Here is a 12,623-nt window from a genome sequence, read left to right as displayed (position 1 = left end):
CTACATGCCATGGAGCAACTAAGCCTGCACACCTAGAGCCTTTACTCCCCAACAAGAGAAGCCACTGCAATGAGAAGCCCACCACCACAACAAAGAGTAGCCCCCTCGCCTCAAATAGAGAAAGCCCCTGTGTGGCAACGGAAGACCCAACGCAGCCAAAAATAAAAATAAACAAATTTATATATTAAAAAAAATGAAAGCAGGGACATTGCTACTAATTCTACAGAAAGAAAAAAGGGTTTTAAAAGAGTACTATGGGGACTTCCCTGGTAGTACAGCAGTTAGGACTCCTTGCTCCCAGGGCAGGGGGCCTGGGTTCAATCCCTGGTCAGCAAACTAGATCCCGCATGCTGCAACTAAGACCTGGTGCAGCCAAATAAATAAAAAAAATTTTTTTTTAAAAGAGTACTATGAGGGCTTCCCTGGTGGCGCAGTGGTTGAGAGTCCGCCTGCCGATGCAGGGGACGCGGGTTCGTGCCCCGGCCCGGGAGGATCCCACATGCCGCAGAGCGGCTGGGCCCGTGAGCCATGGCCACTGAGCCTGCGCGTCCCGAGCCTGTGCCCCGCAACGGGAGAGGCCACAACAGTGAGAGGCCCGCGTACCGCAAAAAAAAAAAAAAAAAAGAGTACTATGAGCAATTAATTGTATACCAACAAATCAGATTACCTGGGTGAAATGGACATGTTCCTAGAAACACAAAACCTATCAAGACTAAATCACAAAGAAATAAACAATCTGAATAGACCTATAACTAGTAAGGAGATTGAATCACTACTCAACAATTTCCCAGGAAAGGGCTTCCCTGGTGGCACAGTGGTTAAGAATCCACCTGCCAATGCAGGGGACATGGGTTTGAGGCCTGGTCCGGGAAGATCCCACAGGCCACGGAGCAACTAAGCCCGTGCGCCACAACTGCTGAGCGGGCATTGTAGAGCCCGCAAGCCACAACTACTGAGCCCATGTGCCTAGAGCCCGTGATCCGCAACAAGATGAAACTACCACAATGAGAAGCCCGTGCACCGCAACAAAGAGTAGCCCCTGCTGACCGCAACTAGACAAAGCCTGCATGCAGCAATGAAGACCCAACACAGCCAAAAATAAACAAATAATTTAAAAAAAAAATTTCCCAAGAAAGAAAAGCCTTGGACCTAATGGCTTCACTGTGAATTCTACCAAATATTTAAAGAACTAACACCAATCCTTCTCAAATTTTTCCAAAATATTTCAGAGGAAGAAACACTTCCTAACTCATTCTGTGAGGCCAGCATAACTTTGATACCAAAGCCAGAAGACACTACAGGAAAATGATAGACCAATATCCCTTTTGAACATAGATGAAAAAAATCTTCAGCAAAATACTAGCAAACAGAATTCAGCAACACTTGAAAAGGATTATACATCATGACCAAGTGAGATTTATTCCTGGAATACAAGGATGATCAATGTAACAAGCTACATCAACAAAATGAAGGAAAAAAAACACATGATCATCTCAACTGATGTAGAAAAAGCAAGATTCTGCACCCTTTCGTGATTAAAAACACTCAGTAAAATAGGAAAAGAGGGGAACTACTTCCACACAATAAAATCCGTATATGAAAATCCCACAGCAAACATAATACTCAATGGCTTTTCCTCTAAGATCAGGAACAAGGCAAGGATGCCCACTTTCACCACTTTTATTCAACATAGTAATGGAAGTTCTAGTCAGAGCCATTAGGTTATAAAAGAAATAAAAGGCATCCAAATTAGAAAGGAAGAAGTAAAAGTATCTCTGCAGATGAATGATCTTATATGTAGAAAATCCTAAAGACTACAAAAAAGCCGTTAGAACTAATAAATGACTTCAGCAAAGTAGCAAGATACAAAGTCAACACACAAAAATCAGTTGTATTTCTATACACAATGAACAATCCAAAAAGGAAATTACAAAAATGATTCCAGGGCTTCCCTGGTGGCACAGTGGTTAAGAATCCACCTGCCACTGCAGGGGACCTGGGTTCGAGCCCTGGGCTGGGAAGATCCCACATGCCGCGGAGCAACTAAGCCCGTGCACCACAACTACTGAGCCTGCGCTCTAGAGCCTGCGAGCCACAACTACTGAAGCCCGCGTGCCTAGAGCTCCGCAACAAGAGAAGCCACTGCAATGAGAAGCCTGCACACCACAACGAAGAGTAGCCCTGGCTCATTGAAACTAGAGAAAGCCCGCGTGCAGCAGCAAGGACCCAACGCAGCCAAAAATAATTAATTTTAAAAAATGATTCCATATATAGTAGCATCAAAAAGAATAAAATACTTAGGAATTAACCAAGGAGGTAAAAGACATGTACAATGAAAACTACAAAACACTCCTGAAAGAAATTATAGACATAAATAAATGGAAACACATCCCACGATCATGGACTGGAAGACTTAATGTTGTTAAAAGTGGACTTCCCTGGTGGTCCAGTGGTAAAGAACCTGCCTTTCAATGCAGGGGACAGAGGTTCGATCCCTGGTTGGGGAACAAAGATCTCACATGCCGCGGGGAAACTAAACCCGTGTACCACAACCATGGAGCTCACGCGCCTCAACAAGACAGCCCACGTGCCGCAAACTACAGAGCCCACGCGCTCTGGAGCCTGCATGCCAGAACTAGAGAGAGAAAACCCGCACACTGCAACTAGAGAGAAGCCCGAGTGCCACAATGAGGAGCCCGCGCCACAACAGAGGATCCCGCACGCCTCAATGAAGACCCCATGTGCCTCAACCGACGTGGCCAAAAAAAATAAATTAAAAAAAAATTGTTAAAATGTTAGTAGTACCCAAAGCAATCTATAGATTCAGTGCAATTCTTAAAATATCAAGGACTTTTATACAGAAATAGAAAAACACTAAAACTCATATGGGATCTCAAGGGACCCCAACAGACAAAACAATTTTGAAAAAGACTAAAACTGGAGGAATCACACTTCTTGGTTTCAAAACCTAATACAAAGCTATAGTAATCACAACAGTATTGACATAAAAAGAGACAGACATATAGATCAATGAAATAGAATAGAGAGCCCAGAAATAAACCCTCGAATATACAGTCAAATGATTTTTGAGAAGGGTGTCAAGGCCATTCAATGAGGAAAGGACAGCCTTTTCAACAAATGGTGCTGGGAAAACTGGATAACCACATGCAAAAGAATGAAGTTGGACTCTTAACCTAACACTATATACAAAAGTAACTCAAAATGGATCAAGGGCCAAACTATAAAACCTAAAACAATAAAATTCTTAGAAAAACATAGGACAGAAGCTTCATAATATTGGATTTGGTGATGATTTCTCAGATATGACAACAAAGGCATAGGCAACAAAAGAAAAAATAGACAAATTTGACTTCATGAAAATTAAACTTTTTACATTGAGACAGTATCAACAAAATAAAAAGGCAACCAACAGAATGGGAGAAAATATTTCCAAATCACTTATTTGATAAGGGATTAGTATCTAGAATATATAGAGAACTCCTAAAACAACACACACACACACACACACACACAAAATCAGATTCAAAAATGGGCAAAGGACTTGAATAGACATTTCTCCAAAAAAGATATGTGAATGGCCAATAAGCACATGAAAAGATGCTTAACATCACTAATTATTAGGGAAACGCAAATCAAAATTACAATGAGATACCACCTCACACCTATCAGGATGGTTACTGTCAAAAAAACAGAAAACAGTATTCGGTGAGGATGTGGAGAAGTTGGAACACTTGTGCACTATTGGTGGGATTGTAAAATGGGAAAGCCACTATGGAAAACAGTATGTAGGCTCCTCAAAAAATTAAAAATAGAATTACCATATGACCCAGCAATTACACTTTAGGGTATATATCCAAAAAAATTAAAAGCACAGTCTCAAAGAGATGTTTGTAAACCCATGTTCATAGGAGCAGTATTCACAATAGCTAAAACATGCAAGCAACCCAAGTGTCCATCAACCAATGAATGGATAAACAAAATGTGGTATATACATACAATGGAATATTATTCAGACCTAAAAAGGAAGGAAATTCTGCAATATGCTATAACATAGATGAACCTTGAGAACATTATGCTAAGTGAAATAAGCCAATATTTATCTTACTAAAAGATAAATACTGTATGATTCCACTTATATTAGGTACGTAGAGTAGTCAAGAGCACAGGACAGACACAAGGTATAATGATGGTTGCCAGAGGCTGGGGAGAACAGGGAGTTATTGTTTATAGCTGTAGAGTTTCAGATTTACAAGATGAAAAGAGATGGGAATGGATGGTGGTGATGGCTACACAACAATGTGAACGTATTTAATGCCACTTAAAAATGATTAAGATAGTAAATTTTTTGTTATGTGTATTTTAACTCAATAAGAAAAAAGAAACAAATTACTATCAGTAAGAGAATATATAACTTGAGGTATAATTCATACAATGGAATACCATATAACAATAAAAAATGAATCAACTGCACGACACCAGATGAATCATACGGTGCTGATGAAAAAACAAGACGTAAAAGAACATACACAGAATGATTCTATTTACCTAAAGTTCAAAAGCAGACAAATTATATTGTATAAAGATGCATACAAGGAATGGTATGAGTCAAAATGAAAACAGGTATATGAATAACAAAAGATGACCTCTAGTGGTTCCCAATCTTAGCACTACCTCCAAATCACCGGGGGTGGGGCAGCCTAAAAAATCTACCCACATCTAGGTTCCACACCCCTAAGTTCTGATTTCATTGTGTCTGCGATGCTGGCTTTAGGCATCCAGTTTCAAATCCCAGGTGTTTCTTTCTTTTCCTTTTTTTTTTTGGCCACACTGTGCCACGCGGCTTGTGTGATCTTAGTTCCCAGACCGGGGATTGAACCCATGCCCTAGGCAGTGAAAGCGCAGAGTCCTAACCACTGGACCGCCAGGGAGTTCCCTCCAAGTGTTTCTAATGTGAAGACAAAGTTGAGGATGCTGCCTGCTCTAAGGTGGAGCAAGAGGGCTGTGATAGGGAAGGCCAAATGTGGGGACTCTGGGGTGCTGGCAATGGTTTTCCTTGACCTTGGGGGAGTTTCACAGGTGTTAGCTTCATAATTTTTCACTCTACATTTATTTTATGCCCTTATCTATACATGTCAGCTCTTCTCTTTTTCCACAGCATACACATAGGTGTTCCAGGGCCCACAGCTCACGGTCCTTACTTGGAGTTGCTTATCTACAAAGTACTTCACACGGCAGGGCCGATCCAAGCTGGTCGTGTCTTTGTGGCCAAGCTGTCCATATTTACCTAAAGTGAAATGAACTGCTTTGCCATCCTCTCCACTGGGCCTTGTGGCTTTTCCCCTCCAGGAAGGAAAAACAGCCCATTGACTGAAGTGCTGGGCTTAAGCCACCAGTCTGCTGGTGTCTGCTCTGTGAATTCAGGAGACCAGCACCACAGAGCCTCCAGGACCAGGCGATTCCACAGGTCCCCAAGAGGCAAGATGCTCCTCCAGGCTCCCCACTCCTAAGCTCAGATGTTCAGAGCAGAGATTTTTATTTTATCTTTTTCTCTACCCAGTGCCAGACCAAAAGATGTTTCATGACTGCTGGCTAAATATTCCCTTAAGACAAATACCTTTTCAGAAAGGTAGATGGGAAATACTGACATGTTGTGCTATTTCTCTCTTGTCTGGTCTCTGCCCCTCTTAGTGTGCCTAGATCTGTTCCAGAGAAGGGAGTAGACAGCTTTTCAGTCCCAATGGTCAGGCCGAGTCCCCTGCTTCCACTTCTCTGCATGGCTGTTGTCACCTGCCCTCTACTCCCAGGTCTTTCCTCCCCTTGGTTTAAGCATCACAAAAGCAAACCTTTTACTTACCCCAGCCCCAGGTGTAGAGGTCCCCCGTTCCTGCAACCAAAGGACAGCAAAAGGACAGTAAGGGGCTGACACCACTGCTCTTTGACTAGGCATTTGTCCAGCTCGGCCTGCCAGCATGTTCTGGTCACCACGAGACTTACTTGGCGTAGCAAAACGTATCCTCTCTCTCTTTAACAACTGTCTAGTCACATTTGGGGTGATAAAGGATCCAAACTGAAAAAGTTCACCTCCCTATATGCGGACTGATTGGCCTGCAACTGACAGCTGCTGAGTTTAGGACAGCCCTGCTGTCAGATGAAAGGCTGGCAACACTAGCCTCCCTCCAGAAGGAAGAACCTTCGGGGCCTGACAGGCTGGGGAGCCACTGTTAAAGCCCTGTGGGAGTGTACTGAGTGGGGCAGCTACTCAGTACATGTCAAAGATGCTTAATTAAAATGGTAGTTGTTTAGGTGACCACACCCTTTTCTGCAGCCACCAGCTAGAGAGCGGGGTGGAGGGACCTCCCGCTCCATCCTGAACCAGCCTACCCAGCCCCACTCACTTGTCACCACCGCTGTGTGCCGGGATCCACAGCTGGCCTTGACTGCATCTGAGCCCAGGGGGAGGTCCAGTAAAGCCGGGAAGGGCTGGACAGCTATGAAGGGGGCGGGGGCTCCATCCTCACCCCCGGCTACTGTCTTCACTTCAGAACCATCTTCATTCAGTCCTGAGGCTTCAGAGAAGTAATAAGAGTGATGATGATAATGCTGCTGAACACTCAGCGCTGATCTAAACCTCATTCACATACTGACTCACTCACTACAACAGCTGACACACTTGCTCTAGCTCCAGAGCCATCGCTCCCAACCCCACATTCCCTGGGAAGTGCTGGAGTTGACAGGTTTGTGGGGCACGTAGTGCTGACACTGGCATCAGCCTTGCCGTGCTCCCTCTCATAAGGGGCTCAGAGTCCTTCATTGTGTCCTGGGGTCCCAAGGATGTCACGTACCCTTTTGAGCACTGTAGCTCTCAGGCCAACAATATGGCCAGGAGTCAGGAATGACAGAAACGTGTGGAAATCAAGAATTGACCCTCACCAACAGACTTGTGGTTGCCAAGGAGGAGGGGGGTGGGGGAGGGATGGATTGGGAGTTTGGGATTAGCAGATGTCAACTATTATATATAAATGGATAAACAAGGTCCTACTGTGTAGCACAGGGAACTGTATGCAATATGCTGTGATAAACCATAATGGAAAAGAATATGTATACATATATGTATAACTGAATCATTTTCCCATACAGCAGAAATTAACACAACATAAATCAACTATACTTCAATAAAATATATCAAAAAAAAAGAATTGACTCTCACCTTCTGCGGTTGTCTTTCCATCCTCTGCCAGGCTCTTGGTGGGCAGGGCCAGCTGCCCTGATTCATTCCAGCCCCAGATATAAATATCCCCAGCCTCTGAAAGAGAGATAAAGGGGCCCCATTAACAGACTGTGTTCGCCCCCTCCACCTCCTAAGCATGGGCATCCATCCAGACTCCACTACACCCCACTAGTTCCCTAAAGACAACTCCTGCCTGCCCTGCCCAAGTCAGCACTCCAGGCAGAGTGCTTTCCTCAGGGCCCAGCAGCTTCCTTGTCTCAACAGGGCCCCTTCCCCCTTAAGTGCCTTCAGGTCACCCTATTCTTAAAGGAAGTCTCTTGCTGGCCCTTCCGCTCCACTTTCATTTTTTCCTTTTTTGTTAAATTGCACCCCCCACTCCCCCTACGTGCAGTTTGGAAATGTGGCCCTGGAAGTTCCCCAGTGGTCTTTTTTTCACATCCACTGAGCCCAGGCCCCTTTCGTCAGCCCTACCTGCCACCGGTCCTACTGAAGGCCTTTTAAAAAACTGTTGTTTTAACTGAGATGGTATTGGTTTATAACATTATATAAGTTTCATGTGTACAGCATTATATTTTGACTTCTGTATGCACTACAGTGTGCTTATCACCAAGAGGTTAGTTTTCATCTGTCACCATCCAGCCAACCCCTTTACCCATTGCACCCTCCCCCTCCCCCGGAGGCCTCTGGAAGCTCTCACAACACTGGAGTTGGTTGATTGAAGCAACAGCCCTATGCTAAAAATTCACTAACAGCAGTGGCTAATTTTTATCAAGTGCTTATTCTGTGCCACTGTTTTAAGCACAATATCCCCATTTTATTCAAGAGAAAACTTGAGGCACAGAGAGGTTAGGTGCTCTGCCCAAGATCACGAGGGGCAGGGTGATGATTTGAACCTGGGAGGTCTGGTCTGAAGCATCTGTGCTCCAACCATGCGACACCAAGGCCTCAAATGCCTTTTGGACCTTAGTGCGAGACTTCCCATTGGGCTCACCTTCCAGCCCTCTCTTCTCTTCCCTCCAGCCCACTCATTCTCAAGCCTGGCTGCCGACCCAGGCCCATTACATGTGAATATGGACAGGACAGTACAGGCATAGGTAGCTTTTAAAGACCCCTGGTGAAACCATGCCCCATAGAGTTAACAGAAGCTGATAACTAATAGAAATTCTTGAACTTCTCTTACAGAACAACAGATGAGGGAACAGCCTGTTAAAACCCCTTTGCTTGTTAAGTGCCTTCACTGATTAAGTTCACTTTCATTATTTTTCTTTTTTTCTCTTTAATTGCATACCTTCCCAGCTTCATGCAACTCAGTTGTTTCACAGGAACTTGGAGTCAGCTCCTGCCCAATGAAAGCCAGCTGGGGACTAGTTGGGGCCACTGACCCTAAAACTGGGCCTGTGCAGATGTCCAGTGGATGGCCTTTTGATGTCAGAGGGCTGGAAAACTCCACCCTTAGATCATGCTAAGCGCCTCCACTTTTTTGTTTTGGCTACACTGCGCGGCTTGTGGGATCTTAGTTCCCCAACCAGGGACTGAACCAGGGCCCCTGAAGTGAAAGCGCCGAGTCCTAACCACTGGACCGCCAGGGAATTCCCAAAGCGCCTCCATTTTGAATATGCAGACGCATGTGACCCAGATATGCCTACTCAGAACACTGATTACCTCACCTTCTTCCCTACCTCCAATCACCTTTCCCCACGCCTAAGACCACCCTGCTTATCCCATAAATACCCCAACTCCCTTCAGGGAGGCAGATCTGAGACTTATTCTCCCATTTCCTCGCTTGGCTGCCTTGTGAACAAAGTGTTTCTTGGCTGTAAACCTGGCATCTCAGCGTCTAGCTTGCTGCGTATCAGGACCTGGTCGGTAATGATATAAGTGGAGGCCAGAGCCCCAAATGCAGATCCTTGCAAAGATCATTCGCTCCCAGCTGCACCCAACAGCCTAGAGATCAGCTACACCTGGATCACCTGCCAGAGTGGTGAACACAATCTAAAGTGAAACTCCTCATTCTGGTCCTGGGTCACCAGCCATGGCACCACCAGAGCTCACACTCACCATCATCATCCTCCCGGTGGGCGTCCAAGTGTCCACTGTGTGCCACACATCACGGCCACCCGGGCAACTGCTGCCTTTTTTTTCTCCTTAGCTCGGTTGCCCCTCACCCCTTCATTCTCCCTTGGGGAGTATTTTAGAAAGACAGCCCTGGCTGGAGGCAGACGGAGGGGAGGGGTAGTGAGACCAGTAACAGAAGACAGGAAACAACTGTGACAGTCCGGGTGCGAGTGGGTGATGGTGGCAGCAGAGGGGCTGAATCTGAGAGGCGTTAGGGAGTCATGAATGACTGGGCTGGCTGATGTGGGAGGAGCTTGGGAGGAGGCCCGGCTAGGGCACCCATCAATTTGCGAGAGAAGGAGAAAGGTTTGGAGCCTACGAGACCTTGAGCTGGTTTTGGAAAAGCACTAGGTCACTCACCACTCACACACACAGAGTGCCAGCCACCTGCGGCCACCTCAGCCATGGTTAGGCCCTGCAGCGCCTGCAGCAGCCTCGGCTCCGGCTCTGCCTCCAGAGTCCCGTGGCCCAGCTGTCCATGCCTGAGCAAGGGAGACCCTAGTCAACTACACCAAGGGGTCTCCTTCCCCTTCCCTCCCCTTCCCTCCCCAATTGCTCTCTCCTGCCCCCTGTATGCTCACCTCCCACTCCGAGCCACATTTACCCGCACCCCCCCACCCCCACCCCGTCATCGCCGCAAAAGCCCAGCCGGCCCACCTCACCTGCCCCCGCCCCAGGAGAACACCTGGCCCGCCGCGTCCAGCAGCAACGCGTGCTCAGCGCCCAGCTCCAGCCGGCGCGCCCGCAGTGTCGGGGCCAGAGGCCGGTAGAAGGGCGGTCGCGGGCTCACGTAGGCGCGAGCGCAGGGCAGCAGCGGCAGCGGCCCAGCCTGGGTCTCATCGCCGACCGGTCCGTCTTCCCGCTCGGCCTCCGGCACGGTCTGGGCCCAGAGGGGCTCCCCGCGCAGCGCCGAACCGGGCGCCCAGGCCTGCAGCTCCGTCCCGGCCCCGGGTCCCGGCCCCGCGCGCAGCACCACCAGGAGCTCCTCCGACGCCCACGCGTCCCTGCAGCCGCCCGCCGCTCCGACCGCGAAGCCAGACAGCTCCACCCGGCCTCCTTCACCTGCGGGGGGCGGAGAGCTGGCTGCGGAGGGGGCGGGACACGCACCCGGGGCTGGGGTCGGGATGGGGCCGGAAGGAGGTGCTCACGGGTCACGAAGGCGGTGTAGCTCCAGCTCGCGCTCACGCGGCAGACATCGAGGCCCGCGCCTGGCGCCCTCAGAGGCTCGGGGCTGTGTACCTGGCGCCCACGCCCCGAGCCCAGCGCCTGCCCGAAGCCGCAGAAACCGAAGCCGAACCAGGCCCCGCGACGCTCCTCGGCCATGCCCGGCAGCGCCCTCTGCTGGCTGCGACCTGGCTGCGGCGGCCGGCGGGACGGAGGGTTCAGGCTAGAACTCAGAAGAGATTCTTCCAGATGAGCCCTTGCGGTACACTGAAGCTGCCTCACCTGTAAAATGGGGGAAATGCCATCTTCCTAACCACAGAGGCAGACGATGTGCGTTCCACCAACATTCGCTGAGCGGGAGCCTTGGCTAAAGTCCTGCCAGATTTAGGAAGATTCTGAGCTGTCTAGAGTGGGGCACTTTTCCTGCCTTCCCTTTTGACTCGAGCAAGTTCGCTGTCCCACAGATTGGGCACGAGGTATTTAAATGGCTTCTCTCTTAGGCGTTGGACTAGGATCTGAGTCCCTCCTCCTCCAAATTCCCAATGCCAGGCACATTATCCCATGTAATCTTGGGAACTAGAATTGCCCCCATTTGACAGCGGAGACTCCCAGAGAAAGTAACCCTTACACAATCACATAGCTTAGGACCGAGAGGGGCAGAAGGCTGAACTCAAGGCTCATCATTTCCACATACAGTGCTCCTCCCACCAGTGGAAGGCAGAGCATTTGAGAGACAATGCCCTGTACGGGTTAGAACCAGTTCCAGGGTTCACATGTTTGCCTCTGCAGCTACCAGTGCCTGTGTCCTCAGCCAATTTACTTAAACTCTCTCAATCCAATTCAATTTCTTCAGTTTCACAAAGCTGGGGAGTAGGAGAGGTGATGTTTGTACGTACCTTGTAGAATTATTTGGAACAGATGCAAATAAAGGGTTCAAGTGTTGGCACCTACCATGGCAAGCACACGGTATCAGCTTATTAAGTCCAGTACTTAGAATTGATAAAAATGACCACTGGATTTTCAGGGACCTATATAAACACAATTTCAACTGGACCTTATCTAGTCATTTATTCGTTCCACATGCATTTATTGATCCCTTAGGCTAAGTCATTGAGAAGGACCGATGTCTACTTCCAAGGAGCTCACGCATAAATGGGGAGACAAACGCACAGTCGAGTGGCACGGTAAGGCCACTTTTTCCGTACAGCATGTTCGGCTTGATCAGAATTTCACTGGCATTTTCAAGCCTGTGAAGTCAGGTCCTGGATCTCTCCTTGACCCGGGCCTGGGCTCCTACCCCTTCCGGGTCAAATCCCAGCCCTAGTAAGCCTCTGACCTTAATCTTGACCCTGTGCCCTCCACCCCCTCAGGCAGCTCCTTCCGATGGGCAGTCTTGAGGGAGGAGGAAAGGCCGGGGCGCAGGGCGGCCACCCAAGAACGAGTCACCACCCAGCCCAGGACCTGGCTGGCAGCCGCAAGAAGAAAAGGTTTGAAGAGCCGCGCCCTGAGCAAGGCGCCCATTGGCTGCCGCCGCCTCCCCGGGGCCAATCACCAGAGAGAGGGGTGATGTCACCGCGCGGGGAGGACAGCCTTGGGACAAGCTCACCTCGGTTCCGGCGATCCCCGCCGCGGCCTGTCCAGTCCTAGCTCGATCAAACCGGTCCCAAGGCCTACGCTAGGCCGCTGCGGCCTCCGGCGGGGAGTGGGCGAAACCTTCGGTGGGCGTGGGCTCGTTGGGCCAGATGGTCCCGTCCTCCGCAGGCACGCGCGGGGCCGCGGAGTATTAGAAACACTTGGGGGACGATCAGAAAGAACTAAGGGGTTGGCGACAAGCGACCCCACTGACGGGCGCCGCCTGTCAGTCCTCTCTGTCTGGGATGGCGGCAGCTAGCTACTGGACACGCGCGGGCCTGAGGCCTTAGAAGCAGCACCCGAATTAGGCGGGTGCTGGGCAGTTTTTACCTTCCATTGGCTCGGGATCTGTCACTTACCTCCGTTAAGCCAATGAGAGTCAAGCTGGGCTTAGTCCGCTCTGCAGAGAGCGGAAGCAGGCTCTCAAGGGACCACCCGCCCAGGCAGGTGGGGATGCCCGCAG

At 49.0% G+C, this 12,623-nt stretch overlaps 1 protein-coding gene across 3 annotated transcripts in view; it reads right to left on the bottom strand.

Annotated features, from left to right (window-relative positions):
• RCCD1 (RCC1 domain containing 1) overlaps positions 1-12,402 on the bottom strand; it is a 48,454-nt gene extending 36,052 nt beyond the window's left edge. The window contains exons 1-8 of one of the 3 annotated variants that reach the window (XM_079914540.1): positions 11,425-12,402; positions 10,513-10,810; positions 10,027-10,426; positions 9,725-9,846; positions 7,229-7,324; positions 6,417-6,587; positions 5,876-5,905; positions 3,507-5,305 (exon numbers count right to left, since the gene is read on the bottom strand). In XM_079914540.1, the coding sequence (XP_079770666.1) occupies positions 5,154-5,305; positions 5,876-5,905; positions 6,417-6,587; positions 7,229-7,324; positions 9,725-9,846; positions 10,027-10,426; positions 10,513-10,687 (1,146 nt within the window). In that variant the 5' untranslated portion in view covers positions 10,688-10,810; positions 11,425-12,402 and the 3' untranslated portion in view covers positions 3,507-5,153. Of the gene's footprint in view, positions 1-3,506; positions 5,306-5,875; positions 5,906-6,416; positions 6,588-7,228; positions 7,325-9,724; positions 9,847-10,026; positions 10,427-10,512 lie in introns of those variants that run through there. The other 2 variants (XM_079914539.1, XM_079914541.1) reach the window with 2 other exon arrangements.
• Positions 12,403-12,623: the final 221 nt, after the last annotated feature.

Source organism: Stenella coeruleoalba (genome assembly GCF_951394435.1).
Source record: "Stenella coeruleoalba genome assembly, chromosome: 2".
NCBI lineage: Eukaryota > Metazoa > Chordata > Mammalia > Artiodactyla > Delphinidae > Stenella > Stenella coeruleoalba.
The sequence above is the reverse complement of the archived record's forward strand: the minus strand, read 5'-3'. Positions and strand labels throughout refer to the sequence as shown.